This window comes from Haliotis cracherodii, unplaced genomic scaffold (assembly GCF_022045235.1).
Source record: "Haliotis cracherodii isolate W230 unplaced genomic scaffold, xgHalCrac1.p SCAF_7, whole genome shotgun sequence".
In the NCBI taxonomy this organism is placed as follows: Eukaryota; Metazoa; Mollusca; class Gastropoda; order Lepetellida; family Haliotidae; genus Haliotis; species Haliotis cracherodii.
In genome coordinates, this window is record NW_027266330.1 from 56,142,622 (window position 1) to 56,158,411 (window position 15,790).

Sequence of the window (15,790 nt, forward strand, 5' to 3'; positions counted from 1 at the left end):
GGTCCCACCGGTCCCATTCCGTCTTGTCATCTGACAGCCTCCATGGTCTTGTGGTAGAGTGTCTGCTTTGAGAATGGGGATGTAATCCCCAGCCGCGTCATACCAAAAGACGTTAAAAGATGGTACTTGTTGTTACCCTGCCTGGCGCTAAAGGATCTAAAACAAGGACCACATAATTTGTAGTTTAAGTCAAATCAAAGGATGGAGAACTGGTAAAACAGATGTCCCTCTCCTGTTACCAGTCATTGAGGTCTAAATTCATTGGATTTTAACTTGTCCTCAGCACAAGTTACTTGTGTCGGGCTAGCGAACTAGCGTGAATTTCGAAGGCTGGATTGCACTATTGATTGAGAGATTGCAGGTTAAGAAATTTTTTTTTTTAAGAATAGTCCAGAGGGCTAGTTCTCAGAGTTTGTTGCTAGTCCTGCTTGAACAAGACAAAAATGTTTACAATATTTACAATTTCTCCCAATTTTATTCAGTCCAACTTGAAAGCAAAATTGTAGCGTTGGGTACTGGTTCAGAATTACAGCCCTCAACTGCTTCTTGTCTTTGAGTGAGTGAGTTGGTTTAACGCCGCTTTTAACAATATTCCAGTTATATCGCGGCGTGTCAGCTTAATGTGGGAGGAAAGCCCGAAGTGATGCAGGTCTCGGACGTTTACCACATAGGTGAAACCCACGAGCACGGGTATGGTGCTGACAAACCTAGAAACATAATTGATAATTGGGGCGAACCGGGATTCGAACCCACAATCGTAGGTTTCTGGCGTGCCCAAGGGACGCAACTCTGCCCACGAATCGCGGCGCCTTAAAAAGGCTGGGCCACCCATGATCCCACTCGTCTTTGAGGTCTGCAGTCATTAGATTGTGCCAGTGTTCCCTTCTACCGGTAATTAACAGTTTTTTACCAGTAAAATTAGGCTTGGACCGGTAAATCATGTGACTGTAAGTTCCTGTAGACAGGCAAAAAAGTACCTAAAAATCTTTGTTCTTGAGCAGGGGCCGGTCAGGTAGCCTAGTGGTTAAAGCGTTCGCTCGTCACGTCTTAGACCTGAGTTCGATTCCCGACATGGGTAAAATGTGTGAAGCCCATTTCTGGTGTCCCCCGCCGCGATATTGCTGGAATATTGCTTAATGCGGCGTAAAATCAAACTCACTCAATTCTTGAACAAAACATCAGCAATATTCAGTAAAGTTGCCTGAAACCAAAGTGAGAATATTCCTGGGGGGAAAAGAGAAAATTGTGACTGAACTTTATGTGAATGACATATAAACCTCACCAAGTTACTTCAGAGATGACGTCATTGAATTTGTCAGCGATGAACATTCACAGCATTGTTGATGATGTTAAAAGAATCAAAACTAGGTAAAAGTTGGGACTGACAAAAACAGGAGTGGGGGGGAGGGGGGCTGGTAATTTTAGAATTGCCAGTTTGTCGGTGTACTGGCAGTTTCAAAAGCCAGCGGGAACACTGCTGTCCTCCGCTAAATGTACTACTCTCATGTTTATAGACTTGCATTAAATTCGAAGGCTGTACTTGCGACCTGTCTTATTGCTAGTGTTGGATGTACTACTGAATGTGTTCATCACCCAGTGACCAGTCATGTCGGAGTAGTTCAGTAGAGGAATGCATAATCCTCACACACATAAGCTCTCTTCTGATACATGTTATCTGTCCAATGTGTTGCTGTATGTTGCTCAACTAACAATAGTGATATTTCATTATGTACTAAGTGGATTTTTTATAAAACGGATGGACCAATGTCTTTTCTAGTTTATAGATAGCTGGATTTTCTTCTTAATTTTGCACCTGTCTCTCAGCATGTAGGGGCGGTTGGGTAGCCTCGTGGTGAAAGCGTTCCTCGTCACGCCGAAGACCTTGGTTCCATTCCCGACATGGGTACAATGTGTGAAGCCAATTTCTGGTGTCCCCCGCCGTGATATTGCTGGAATATTGCTAAAAGCGGCGTAAAACCAAAATCACTCATCATTGTAACTTACTAAATCCATATACACGAGACATTAAGTAGGTCGGAACTAATATGTCTGAAAGGTACGTGATATCGGTATCCATCTCAAAAGTTGAGTGGCGTGTTTCACCAGGAAGTCAGTTTTTTTCAGTTTATCACAGAGTCTTTCCTAAGTTATGAGCCAGTTACGAAGTTGGTATCTTTTGGGGGGAAAACTACATTTAAAGAGTGTGTCCTTCTTCCCGAGGCAAGAGAGTTGACTGACTATACAAAAGCCCAGTTTCCACCCTTCTGAACTAGGCTGGTATTATGGAGTTACATTTTGCCTGGACTAACAAGTCTATGCATAGTCCCATCAAAATTGTGTAACAAGATCGTAATCCGATTCATAAACTCATTGCAGGATTTGCAAAGCATGTGCACCGCCAACTCATTGTCAACAGATATTTTCCAGATCTTTTCATGCTTTTAATCAAGGTGCTTAGGTGATTTGTGCACTTTGCACAATGTAGATCTTGATTATTGATCAGATCGTCTTGACTGGGCGCTACCATTTTGTTTGAAGAAAATGCAAGTGATACAAAATCTGATTGGTCCATAGGAGAGGCTTAGAAGGGACATAACTCGTAATAGCCAGTGGCGCCCAGGAATTGCAGCCTAGTTCGGCAAGGTTGGAAACAGGACTTTTAAAGTCAGTTAACTCTCTTGCCTCGGGAAGAGGGAGTGTATCAGGAAGAGAACCTATTTAAACTCTGGGCCATTTCCAGGAAAATTGGAATTCAAAATTTCAGATTTCTAAAGGGAGATAACTGTAGTAGAGTGCCAGCGTGTGGAAATAAGATGTGGGTTAAGCTCAAACATAGATATTGTCTCAGGTTACGGTCTCTCCTCCTGTAAGTTATATTTATCTTTTATAATGTTTTTGTCCTGTTATCTCAAGAGGGTTATTTTTTGGAAATAAACTCAAATCATTTTTTTTTTCCCCTCTTGGAATATGTCCAAATATCTGTAAAACAAGAAAATAGTTTGTTTGGATAAATAATATTTGAGTAGGTAACCTATTATTTTTTATTAGGGGTTTGGCATGAACACATCACTTGTAGTATTTTCAGGATGGCTTTCATGGAGCTTATTATGGCTAGTTTTGTTTACAAGAATGCTATTTATTTTACTTTTTCAGAATTTCATCTTTTCATGTTACCATTAATGCTTGTATGGGGGAGGATAGATCATAGATGCATCAGGAATGTTGGAGAATGAAACTGTCCATTGTCAACACTTCCCAAGTTTGTATAAACTACATTCCTCCTTCACAGGAATATATATGGCCGATTTGAGGTGTAGGCCTTATTTATAACTGGTTTCAGTGACCAATGAGCATTCAGATTACATGAAGTTCAAAGGTCACCATGAAAGGGGTCGGCTGACTGAAACAGCCAAGTGTCTGTGACTGCTACACCGCAGAGCAGTCGGCTCTGTTCACGGGTAATGGAGGATTATAGTGTATACAAAACCCATGGAGTATCGATGATGGAAACTTAAACACACTTTCTTTGATAGTTAATTCCTATGCCAAGTTATTTACCCCAGATTTGGCAATAAGAGGTTCAGTTGCAGCAGTAGAAACTAACATTTTTAGTCTGCTAGTCCTTATAATGATAACATATAGCAAAATCCTCATAAGGCCAAATTTGTACTCGTCCTTGTGATACCTTAACTATTGGGCAGTTTGGCCAGGACTATAGGACTAGTGCCAATTTTGAACGCTGAGTTGTCGATGTGTTGACAGTGGTAAAATACATTATTGATCTCATTAACAGGAATCAAACAAGATGAACTGAGCTACTTTCCTTGAGGTATCTTAGAGTTTAGCATGAACTGATTACTTTCAAATGCATCCTATTCAAGACAATCCTTGAGGCACGGGTGGCCCAGTCGTCTGAGGCGCCGCGATTCGCTGTGCAGAGTTTGGTCCCTTGGGCATGCCAGAAACCTATGATTGTGGGTTCGAATCCCGGTTCGCCCCAATTATGTTTCTAGGTTTGTCAGCACCATACCCGTGCCCGTGGGTTTCACCGAAGTGGTAAACGTCTGAGACCTGCATCACTTGGGGCTTTCCTCCCACATTAAGCTGACACGCCGTGATATAACTGGAATACTGTTAAAAGCGGCGATAAGCACAACTCACTCACTCACTCAAGACAATACTCCCATCCAGCTTTGTGTTGCTGGTGTTACAAGATGTCAAGGAAGATGTTTATCAAGTAGACAGTATCTTTTTCTGCATGATATTTACAGATATTATTACAATATCTTCTTACATTTGCATGACTGTTGCTTATTGAGACAATCTGCAAGGCATTTTATTTTCATTGACTGTACAGGAAGTTTGATAATCGTCTATGTATGGTATGCGTATTTCATGGTATAGGCATGTAAATATGTTTATGGATAGATACTAATATTCACATGTAAAGTCATTCCTCAATAATCTTTAATCCTTAAAAGTAAGTCTTTATTTTACAATATTAAATTACTGTAATAAGATACAAACTTGTAAATGTAAATCTTAATGACTGAACATTAATGTTTAAAATGTTTTTCCGAAAATATTCCTTATTCTGATATGATTTAAGAAAATGTATTATACCTGCAATAAATCCTGAAATCAAAGGCTTTATTTTCCCCTACAGGCCAGGCACCATATTGTCCACCCCCAGTCAGTAAGTGAACCAATCAATGGCAAGCACTGTAGTGAATACATCGAGTTATTGTCCTACATATCGGTGTATATTATTGTCAATCTCATTCAAATCAGATCTTAGCTCTCGCTACCGCTAAACAAAGATCTGAGGACATCCCATAAGGGATCACGTCAGAACGATCTGTCATGCGATCGATCAGAACATTGCTTATCAGATCATGAAAGTGACAGTTGGAATGTGATTTCTAATCATGCAACCTCAAATACTTTTACATGGGGTATTCCGAACGATAGTTACGGGTTTAAGACTGAATCCATACAATCTAGACCAGCCATTCCAGAATGTTCTTTTGTTCAGGTTTCAAATTTTTAATCGAGAATTTGTCAAAATATGTTTCGAAGAGTAGTCGCCAATTTGAAATTAGTGCCGTAAAGCACGAGAAAGCTGCCTTCTGATTGGCTAATGTTGACTTCTTGTCAGTCATTCCATTGGTCGGTCAAAGTTCGCGCAAGATCTTGACCTGTAATGGGGTGTTCTCAGATCTTTGTTTAGCGGTAGCAAGAACTAAGATCTTATTTTAATGATATTGTTATTATTGTATATCCCATGTTAGCTGTTGTTGGTGAGTAGGTAGATCTGTATTGTACTACACAGTAGAATATGAACATCACTTGTGAAACAGTTTACAGTAATGTGACACATGACATTTTCATTTTGTATTTTTGTACAGCATGTCTTCTTATTTGTAAGTTTAAACCCACTTTGAACAGAACTTCAGTTACATCGCGGTGTCAGTTTGATATGGGAGGAAACCCCGAAGTGATGCAGGTCGTAGATGATTGTCATTTTGGTGAAAACCCATGTATGGTGCTGACAAACGAAAAAAAATAGCCGGGCAAAGCAGGATTTAGAATCATGATCATAGGTTCTGGCACTAGTTCCTTCCCACTGAATGAGTGAGTGAGTGAGTTGGGTTTAACGCCGCTTTTAACATTATTCCAGTTATATCGTGGCTTGTCAGCTTAATGTGGAGGAAAGCCCGAAGTGATGCAGGTCTCAGACGTTTACCACTTCGGTGAAACCCACAAGCACGGGTATGGTGCTGACAAACATAGAAACATAATTGGGGAGAACCGGGATTCGAACCCACAATCATAGGTTTCTGGCGTTCCCAAGTGACGCAACTCTTCACAGAGAATCGCGGTGCCTTAACGACTGAGCCACCCGTGCCCCCTCCCAGTGAGTGACGAACTCTCGGTATTCGCTGACACCATTGCGGGTGCGGCCATTACAAGAATCTTTGCCCTTTAACCCCAAATTTAGTATCATTGATACTTTAGTTTATGTCTTTGGGAATGCCATCATAGTGAATTTTGAAATATTTTGACCATATTTCCCAGCTGAATTTACCTTTTTGTTTGTTTGATCAGATTGGTTCGAGAGTGCAGATGAACGGAAAATTACTTAACTTCCCCATTACATTCTTACTATACCAATTAAATGCTAGTTGAAATGAAACAGAAATTCAATTTGACCTAAAAAGAAAATAATTAAGCTGGTAAGAGTATTGGCGTCACAGCAGACATCACGTTAACATGACAGTCAGTCGGTTATGAGTTCAACCATGCCTTCTCAGATATCCACAGGTGTATCATTAAAACAAAGCTGGATCAGGCTGTGATTCCTAGCTCTGCAAATTTTGCCACCCGCTTGTATGAGGTCGTTGCTGTATATTGCTTTTCGGAGTTGTGTCCCCTAGCTGTGCCAGTATCTGCTATTCATGGGTTCAAAGTCCTAGATTTTCCATAATTATAATATTGTCATTCTCAGGGTTTCCTCAACTTGAGTAACCATTCCCCATCATGATATAGAGCTTGAAAATTTCTAAAAGTGTTTTAAAAGCACACCTGCTTACTCCAAATAATAGTTTCTTTGTAACTGGAATATTATCTATCTCTTAAAACATGGTTCTCCAATTTACAATATATTCCATGACAGCTTTACAATCGTTAATGTCAACACACAATTCAGGCCTGTTATAAATTAGGTGTTCTCATTGATGCAGTGTTGTAGGATAATAACAAGCAATTGGTAGTATATTGTACTTTAAAGCACCACTATCAAATAGAAAGAAAACATATCCACCATTTTCAGCACAATATCATTGAGAAATATTCAAGGGAGGCTACTCTTGCATGGGATTGGTGTTCGTGATACAGATTTATGAATCAATACTGAGCTTTCAGTTATTTTAACAGAAACAAATACATTCAGACATTTTCAATCTTTATATTTACCAGATTTGAAAAAAATCTTTAGGACATTTTGGATAACAGTCCGTCAGTGTCCTAGAACATGGTTAGGGGCACGGGTGGCCCAGTCGTCTAATGTGCCGCGATTCGCTGGGCAGAGTTGCCTCCCTTGGGCACGCCAGAAACCTATGATTGTGGGTTCGAATCCCGGTTCGCCCCGATTATGTTTCAAGGTTTGTCAGCACCATACCCGTGCTCGTGGGTTTCACCGAAGTGGTAAATGTCTAAGACCTGCATCACTTCAGGTTTTCCTCCCACATTAAGCTGACACGCCGTGATATAACTGGAATACTGTTCATAGTGGCGTTAAACCCAACTCACTCACAAGAACATGATCCGATCTGAAGTCCTGCATTTTTACACTATTCATTATTTCTGTGTTTCCTTGCATGATTGTAGCCCCTCCCCGATGGTCTCTGTGTAGCTCAGCATCCCTTTTGGTCCTTGTGTCTTACTCCATGGAGACCCGGGTTAAAATAGATGCCCTGCATCCTAGGCTGGTCATAAGTGGCAAAGAAATGGATCAGGGCTCCATTCCACAAACGTCTCAGCGGTAGAAACTAACATTTTTAGTCCACTAGTCGTTAAGATGATAACATATAGCAAAGCCCTTAAAAAATGTCAAATGACTACTAGTCCTTATGATTCCTTAACTGTAGGGCAGTTCTTCAAGGACTTCAGGACTAGTGCCAATTTCTAGCGCTGCGATCTTATCACTGTGACGATCGTAACTCCCACACTTTAACATAGACTTACGACAGTCTTAGCGCTAAGACAATTGTAACTCCCACACTTTAACATAGACTTACGACAGTCGCAGCACTAAGACGATCGTAACTCCCACACTTTAACATAGACTTAGGACAGTCACAGCACTAAGACAATTGTAACTCCCACACTTTAACATAGACTTAGGACAGTCACAGCACTAAGACGATTGTAACTCCCACACTTTAACATAGACTTACGACAGTCTTTGCGCTAAGACAATTGTAACTCCCACACTTTAACATAGACTTACGACAGTCGCAGCACTAAGACGATCGTAACTCCCACACTTTAACATAGACTTAGGACAGTCTTTGCGCTAAGACAATTGTAACTCCCACACTTTAACATAGACTTAGGACTGTCACAGCACTAAGACGATTGTAACTCCCACACTTTAACATAGACTTACGACAGTCGCAGCACTAAGACGATCGTAACTCCCACACTTTAGAATGTAGCTGGAATGTTGCTGAGTGTGGCATTAAGCAACTAAGAGGCACGTCCTTTGTTTGATGTTTGAGGGAAATGAAATGAAAAATAAATGCAATATTCTATCCATTAGTGGCCATGACAGTTGTGTTAGTCAGCATAATATGGTGTAAGTTGATACAACAGTGTTTCAGATTGTCTGGGATTCTGGTCATTTAATAGGGGTCACTGTTCGAATAGGCCCACAAGTTCCACAGCCAAGTAACAGCTCCTCAGTTGATCTTTGCCGCTGCCACAGTTGACATTCTAAACAACTCGCTTATCGAAATCGACGTTATAAGCGCCTGCGGCGATATTTGTTAATATATTGGCTAGTGAACAATCCTAATTAGCACCCTTCTGATTGATCAATGTACACAAGACTTATTTGTTCATGTATAATACGCACTCGTGTGTTATATGCACCCTTAACTACGGACAATATAATTCTGGAAAATTATATTTGTCGTGTATAATATGCACAGACTTTTCTTCTGTATCATCTCAGGCTGTCAGCATAAACCATGAAATTTACAATCTTTCAACTCTTTCACCAAAATTATATTGTAATAAGAGCCCCCTATTTCTAATTTTGAGAGCGCCCTAGGCGCTTATTACGTAGAATATGGTAATAGGTGTTAGAGACTTCATACGTGAGATACCTACCATGTACCCCTTGGAGGTTTTCTGACATGTGATTTGTGCCATTGAAGGTCAAGGTCACCCAGTATGATCTAGGAATGAAATTGCCTTCTGTACACAATCACTTGAATATTTTTGAATGAAATTTGATGAAACTTGGTGTACATGATCCTGAAGATGGGGTCTACAAGGTCACTAGTGGTTAGATTTTTAACATTGTGCGAATTTCTCAAAATTTCAGATTAATTCATGAAAAATCAAAGTACTTCCTACTCTAGGAGATTAGCAGCGTGATATTGAGATTTCATCTTTGTAACACCCCCTAAGCTACAAATAATGTTATCGCATGTGATTGAATGACATTGAAGGTCAAGGTCACTAAGTGTGAGTTACGGTACAAGCACAAGATGAGGGACTAATGCCATTTATATAGCTGGAATAATGCTGAATGTGACGTTAAACAACCAACAAAACAAACAAACAAAAAAATTTAAAAATGAGACTAATGTACTGAAAATATTAACCTCCCCCAGAAGCATGTTTTTGGTTGACCCTCCCCATGTCCCTGTACATATTTTTGATCACTCTACCTAAAAAGACAAAACAGCATATTTTATTACAAAATGTCCCTTATTTTCATGACCCTCCTCAAATATATGTATTATTTTTATGCCCTCCCCTGATTCCCTCTGACCCACCCCACCCTGTAATAAAGGGCCGGTTCCCTAACTTGAGTAGTTTTGATTTGTAAGTGGATGAAACTAAGGATACATGAACTCTAAGGTGGCATCTCGATCAGATCACAAAATGTTTAATCTCTTAAAGTGAACTTGTGTTTGTTTTAAGGTCGTACTGACCGCCTCTGTGGTCTAGTGGTAGAGTGTCCGCCCGGAGAGCAGAAGGTACGGGGTTCGATCCCCGGCCTCATCATACCAAAAGACGTAAAAAAGATGGTACTTGTTGTTACCCTGTCTGGCGCTCGGCATTAAAGGGCTTAACAATGAATGGTCTGCTCGGAGTCAGTATGCTGTGTCTGAGTGGGGTATTCATATTAAACTGCGGTATGGTATCTCAGTGTGCTATCACTATAAATCGGCATCAGTCCGGACTAGTACACACATGCATGCACATCGCTATATATATTTTGCTATATAAGTGCAATAATCTTGGACGCGACGTTAAACCCAACTTAACCTCACCTTTAAGGGGTGTGTTGAAGTGGGGCTTGCCTAGCCTGATGGCAAGGGCAGATAACTCTTTGGTGTATTGGCAGATAACTCTAGTGTTCCTCCTTGCTTTCCCACTAATTACATGTGGGGTAGCCAAGTAGTTAAGGTGTTTGCTAGTGGCGCCCGAAGACCTGGGTTCGATTCCCGACATCGGTACAATGTGTGAAGCCCATTTCTGGTGTCCCTCACCATGATATTGCAGGAATATTGCTAAAAGCAGCGTTATAAAATACTCACTCACTCACTCACTAATCCAACAATCACCTTTAAACTGACAGTCTCACACTCCAACTGCCAACACTCCTACTTAGCAACGAACTACCGAGATCACTCACAATCAGGCCGACACAGTAATCGGCGTACGCCCTGTTTATCTGCCAATGAGTACACATCCCCGTGTTTGGATGCGAGACTTCAGTCCACCAGTTGCTGCATGTTACAACGGATGCAGGGATAAACTTGCTCAACAAATAAGTCTTTGATAGGCATTTAGAATTTGGGAGACCGTGAATACATGATACTTTTTATGGATAGCAGCTTCTTTTATGCTTTGTCACGACGTTTCAGAGCTACTTCTTGCTCCTTCATCAGGTGAATGCTGAGGAAGTGCATAAAAAACGAGCAAGAACTAGCTCTGTAGCATCGAGACAAAGAATAAAAGTGGCTATCAATAGGTCTTCAGCAACCCATGCTTGCCGTAAAAGGCGACTGACAAGATCGTGTGGTCAGACTCCCTGACTTGGTTGATGCACGGTCATCGATCCCAATTGAGTGGATCGATGCTCATGATATCAATCACTAGACTGTCTGGTCCAGACTTGATTATTTACACACCACCGTCATATAGCTGGAATATTGCTGAGTGCGGCGTTAAACATCAAACCAAACCAAAAACCATAAAAAGTGTCATTCATTATTCACAGTTAATGCTTTAAATAAACAAACAAGGATAAAACACATGTTTAGATTACCTCAATCTCATTAAAATCAGACACAAGTTCTCACTACTGCTGAGGACATCCCATTACAGGTCATGTCAGAACGAACTTTGAGTGATTGTCCAGTTTTCGATCACAAACGTTGATACTACTTAATTTTGTTTATAAGACATACTCATTTATCTGACATAATCATATGCAACCAACCATGTCGAAATAATGGGACTTGACTTTATTCCAAGTGAAGTAAAAATTCCAGTTGACTAATAATTTGGGTGTTATGTTTGTAAACAAAACAGTCAGTCATTTGTATGTCTCCCTGCAAGGTTGTAGGCCACCAAGCACAGTGGGGAGCTGTGACTGGTGGAAGCATTGGTGTTGAATGTGCTCCACTCCATGTGGGATATCACTGTGAGGAGCTTTCTTTGTTTTAAGGGCAGGTAACTCTAACTAGTGGCAAGGGCAGATTACTCTAACCACTTAGTGGGAGAGGAATGTCAGGGTTAGAAACTAACAGTTTTTGTCCACTAGTCCTTATAATGAGTTTGGTAAGGACTACAGGACTAGTGCCAATTTCTAACGCTGCAGGTAAGTCTAACAATGCTTCAACGCACCTTTTTTACTGGTAAGTAGAAATGGGATGACTTGGGTAAATAGTATTTACTACTCATGCATAATTTTATTATGTTTGTAAATGACAAAAATAGGGCACAGCAAAGTGGTTAATTCTTGGGCAGACTTGCGGGGTGGGTAAATCTTGGTCAGGCTGTTAGGGAGTGGGTAAGTCTTCTTGCATTTAGTGTTTACTTGTGTTTTTTTCAGTCGGATGTCAACAGTCACCAGGGGTACTAAACAACTACGCCCCATCAACACCCAGCACCTGATTTACTACGCCCACTCGACAACCAGCACCTGATCAACTACGCCCCCTTGACACCCAGCACCTGATCTAGCGGAGCATTTCAACTTCCAGATTGTAAGGTCTTCATGCCATACTTTATACAGCTACCTCCCTGGACACCCAGCACCTGATCTAGCGGAGCATTTCAACATCCAGATTGTAAGGTCTTCATGCCATACTTTATACAGCTACCTCCCTGGACACCCAGCACCTGATCTAGCGGAGCATTTCAACATCCAGATTGTAAGGTCTTCATGCCATACTTTATACAGCTACCTCCCTGGACACCCAGCACCTGATCTAGCGGAGCATTTCAACATCCAGATTGTAAGGTCTTCATGCCATACTTTATACAGCTACCTCCCTGGACACCCAGCACCTGATCTAGCGGAGCATTTCAACATCCAGATTGTAAGGTCTTCATGCCATACTTTATACAGCTACCTCCCTGGACACCCAGCACCTGATCTAGCGGAGCATTTCAACATCCAGATTGTAAGGTCTTCATGCCATACTTTATACAGCTACCTCCCTGGACACCCAGCACCTGATCTAGCGGAGCATTTCAACATCCAGATTGTAAGGTCTTCATGCCATACTTTATACAGCTACCTCCCTGGACACCCAGCACCTGATCTAGCGGAGCATTTCAACATCCAGATTGTAAGGTCTTCATGCCATACTTTATACAGCTACCTCCCTGGACACCCAGCACCTGATCTAGCGGAGCATTTCAACATCCAGATTGTAAGGTCTTCATGCCATACTTTATACAGCTACCTCCCTGGACACCCAGCACCTGATTTACTACGCCCCCTCGACACCTAGCACCTGATCTAGCGGAACTCTTCTACATCCAGATCATGAGGTCTTAATACCATACATTATACAGCTACTCCCCTCGACACCTAGCACCTGATCTAGCGGAACACTTCAACATCCAGATCTTGAGGTCTTAATACCATACATTATACAGCTACTCCCCCTCAACACCCAGCACCTGATCAATAATATGATTCACAGACATTCATGAATGAGATATAAAGAGACATTAAGAATATCAACAAAGGAAATTACGTAACCCTGAGTAATTCGAACGAGCCATGTCTTCAGACTGAAATAGAATATATTTTAATGCTAAACATCTTTGATATCTCAGCCATTATACATGATTATTTTTTTCTTGTGAGTGGCATCATCAGCCTCAACAACTCATTTTTTGCTGCTATATCATGCCATTCCATATGCTGGCGTTCAAGTGGACAAACAAATCATGAAGTGAAAAATTGTTTATCATGAATATACAGAAGTAACGTCGAACCCTGTTGCCTCGAACTCAGATGTGTCATACACAGTTGTGCTGGTCCCGGCAAAACTCTTTCTATATTTATATATATATATTTATATTTATTTATATTTCTATATATTTCTATATTCAATACAAATTTTAATTCAAAGGTATTGAATCCCTGTTTGTCTCGAACTCAATTAATGTCCCAACACTTTAAAAGATGTGTTACACCTTTGCATTGTTAAGTCATGAAAATAAGTCATAAGATTGATAAGTCATCATAATAATCCAGTGATTTTAATAAAATGCACGTGGATGTTTAAATGTAGATATGACAAATGCTTCTGTCTATATTTACATAACATGAGGGGACAGGGGTGGCTCAGTCATCTAAGGCGCCGCGATTCGCTGTGCAGAGTTGCGTCCCTTGGGCACCCCAGAAACCCATGATTGTGGGTTCGAATCCCAGTTCGCCCCGATTATGTTTCTAGGTTTGTCAGCACCATACCCGTGCTTGTGGGTTTCACGAGTGGTAAACGTCTGAGACCTGCATCACTTCGGGCTTTCCTCCCACACTAAGCTGACATATACATTGTAACAGGAATACTGTTAAAAGTGGTGCTAAACCTCACTCACTCACTCATAACATGAACAGGGTGGTACGTTTCTGTTGTCTGATTGCTAGGTCATAGCAAACATACCACATGTGTAGTCAATAAATAATAAATCAACAAATTTCTCTGGTTCTCTTAAGACAACAGGGTTCGACAGTACTTGAAATCAGTCAACAGTATACGAGTACCAAGTTTATTTGAAATGTTGTAACTTAGGATTCGTTCTTCCTGTTCATTTTCCATAAACCTATATCGCCAACTCACATGTTTGATGTTAATTTGGATCAAAATTTCCCATTTGTAAAATCTTTCATCGACTGTTAATTTAGAAGAATATCAAACAAAAGATTTTCTATGTCAGAATTTCATGCTATTGCCAGAAATATGTTGGTGATGAATCTACAAGATAATTACTGCAATATGGAATCTTCTGGTTGAGAAGGGGCTGTCAGGGAGCCTAGTGGTTAAAGCGTTCGCACGACATGCCGAATACCCTGGTTTGATTCCCGACATGGGTACAATGTGTGAAGCCCATTTCTGGTGTCCCCCGCCGTGATATTGCTGGAATATTGCTAAATGCGGCGTAAAACCATACTCAGTCAGTCAGTCTGGTTGAGAAAACTCTAGTCATTCAGTACATTGTATACTACTAGAACTTAAGGACTATCCGATTCTTTCATATTATTATAGTAATGTGAAAGACTTGGGTGTTCTTTGATTCATGGAGGAGTATATGTGAGCAAGTTCGGTATTGTTTTATGTGTTTTATATGAGTTTATAACATTCCATTAAAAGTCATTGATTCTTAGTATACCATCATGTAGAATTTCTTCTTTGTTTTGTTTGCATATTCATAACTGTAAAATGATTTTAATTTATTATACAATTGTTTGGTGTGTCAGTTGTGTTGATGTTTGGAATAAAGTTATATCACAACAGATTTTTGTTGATTTTTTGCAGTAACACAGCTACATAATTTCTAGGGCTGCAACGAATACACGATGAGGCGAGTATGAAATGCAACCTGAATATAGAGTGACGAATATGAATATTTATTCAACTCTCTAAACATCACTTAAAACAACTCTCTAGTCATCTCTTAAAACAACTCTCTTGTCATCTCTTAAAACAACTCTCTAATCATCTCTTAAAACAACTGTCTTGTCATCTCTTAAAACAACTCTCAAGTCATCTCTTCAAATAACTCTCTAGTAATCTCTTAAAACAGCTCTCTGGTCATCTCTTCAAACAACTCTCTAGTCACCTCTTATAACAACTCTCTAGTCATCTCTTAAAACAACTCTCTAGTCATCTCTTAAAACAACTCTCCAGTCATCTCTTGAAACAACTCTCTAGTCATCTCTTAAAACAACTCTCTAGTCATCTCTTAAAACAACTCTCTAGTCATCACTTAAAACAACTCTCTGGTCATCTCTTAAAACAACTCTCTAGTCATCTCTTCAAACAACTCTCTAGTCATCTCTTCAAACAACTCTCTAGTCATCTCTTCAAACAAGCTCAAGTGACTGGGGACCAGTTCTAATCCAGGTCCTGACATAGGCATCAACCACAGACCCACCACCCAGCTTTAATGTATATATTTCCCAAATCCACACCCTGAAGTGTGCTCAGAGTGCAACAGTATTACCCCAGTCAACGGATCAGTGTGCACTCAATTTACATTCTCAACTCCCTGGGAATTATACAACCTGCCTGTGTTACTGGTTGTTAAACGCCACACTCCACAATATTCCAGCTATATGGCGGCAGTCTGTAAATAATCGAGTCTGGACCAGTCAATCCAGTGATTGACATCATGAGCATCGATCCACGCAATTGGGATCGATGACATGCATCAACCAAGCCAGCGAGATTGACCACCTGATCCTATTAGTCGCCTCTTACAAGACTTCAAGACTCTTTTATTCTGTAATAAAGGCCTCCAG

At 40.5% G+C, this 15,790-nt stretch overlaps 1 protein-coding gene across 1 annotated transcript in view; it reads left to right on the forward strand.

Annotated features, from left to right (window-relative positions):
• Positions 1 to 14,654, forward strand: part of LOC139447306 (cohesin subunit SA-2-like) — a 59,914-nt gene extending 45,260 nt beyond the window's left edge. The window contains exon 33 of the mRNA XM_071228608.1: positions 11,861 to 14,654. Within this exon, the coding sequence (XP_071084709.1) occupies positions 11,861 to 11,890 (30 nt within the window). The 3' untranslated portion in view covers positions 11,891 to 14,654. The remainder of the gene's footprint in view (positions 1 to 11,860) is intronic.
• Positions 14,655 to 15,790: the final 1,136 nt, after the last annotated feature.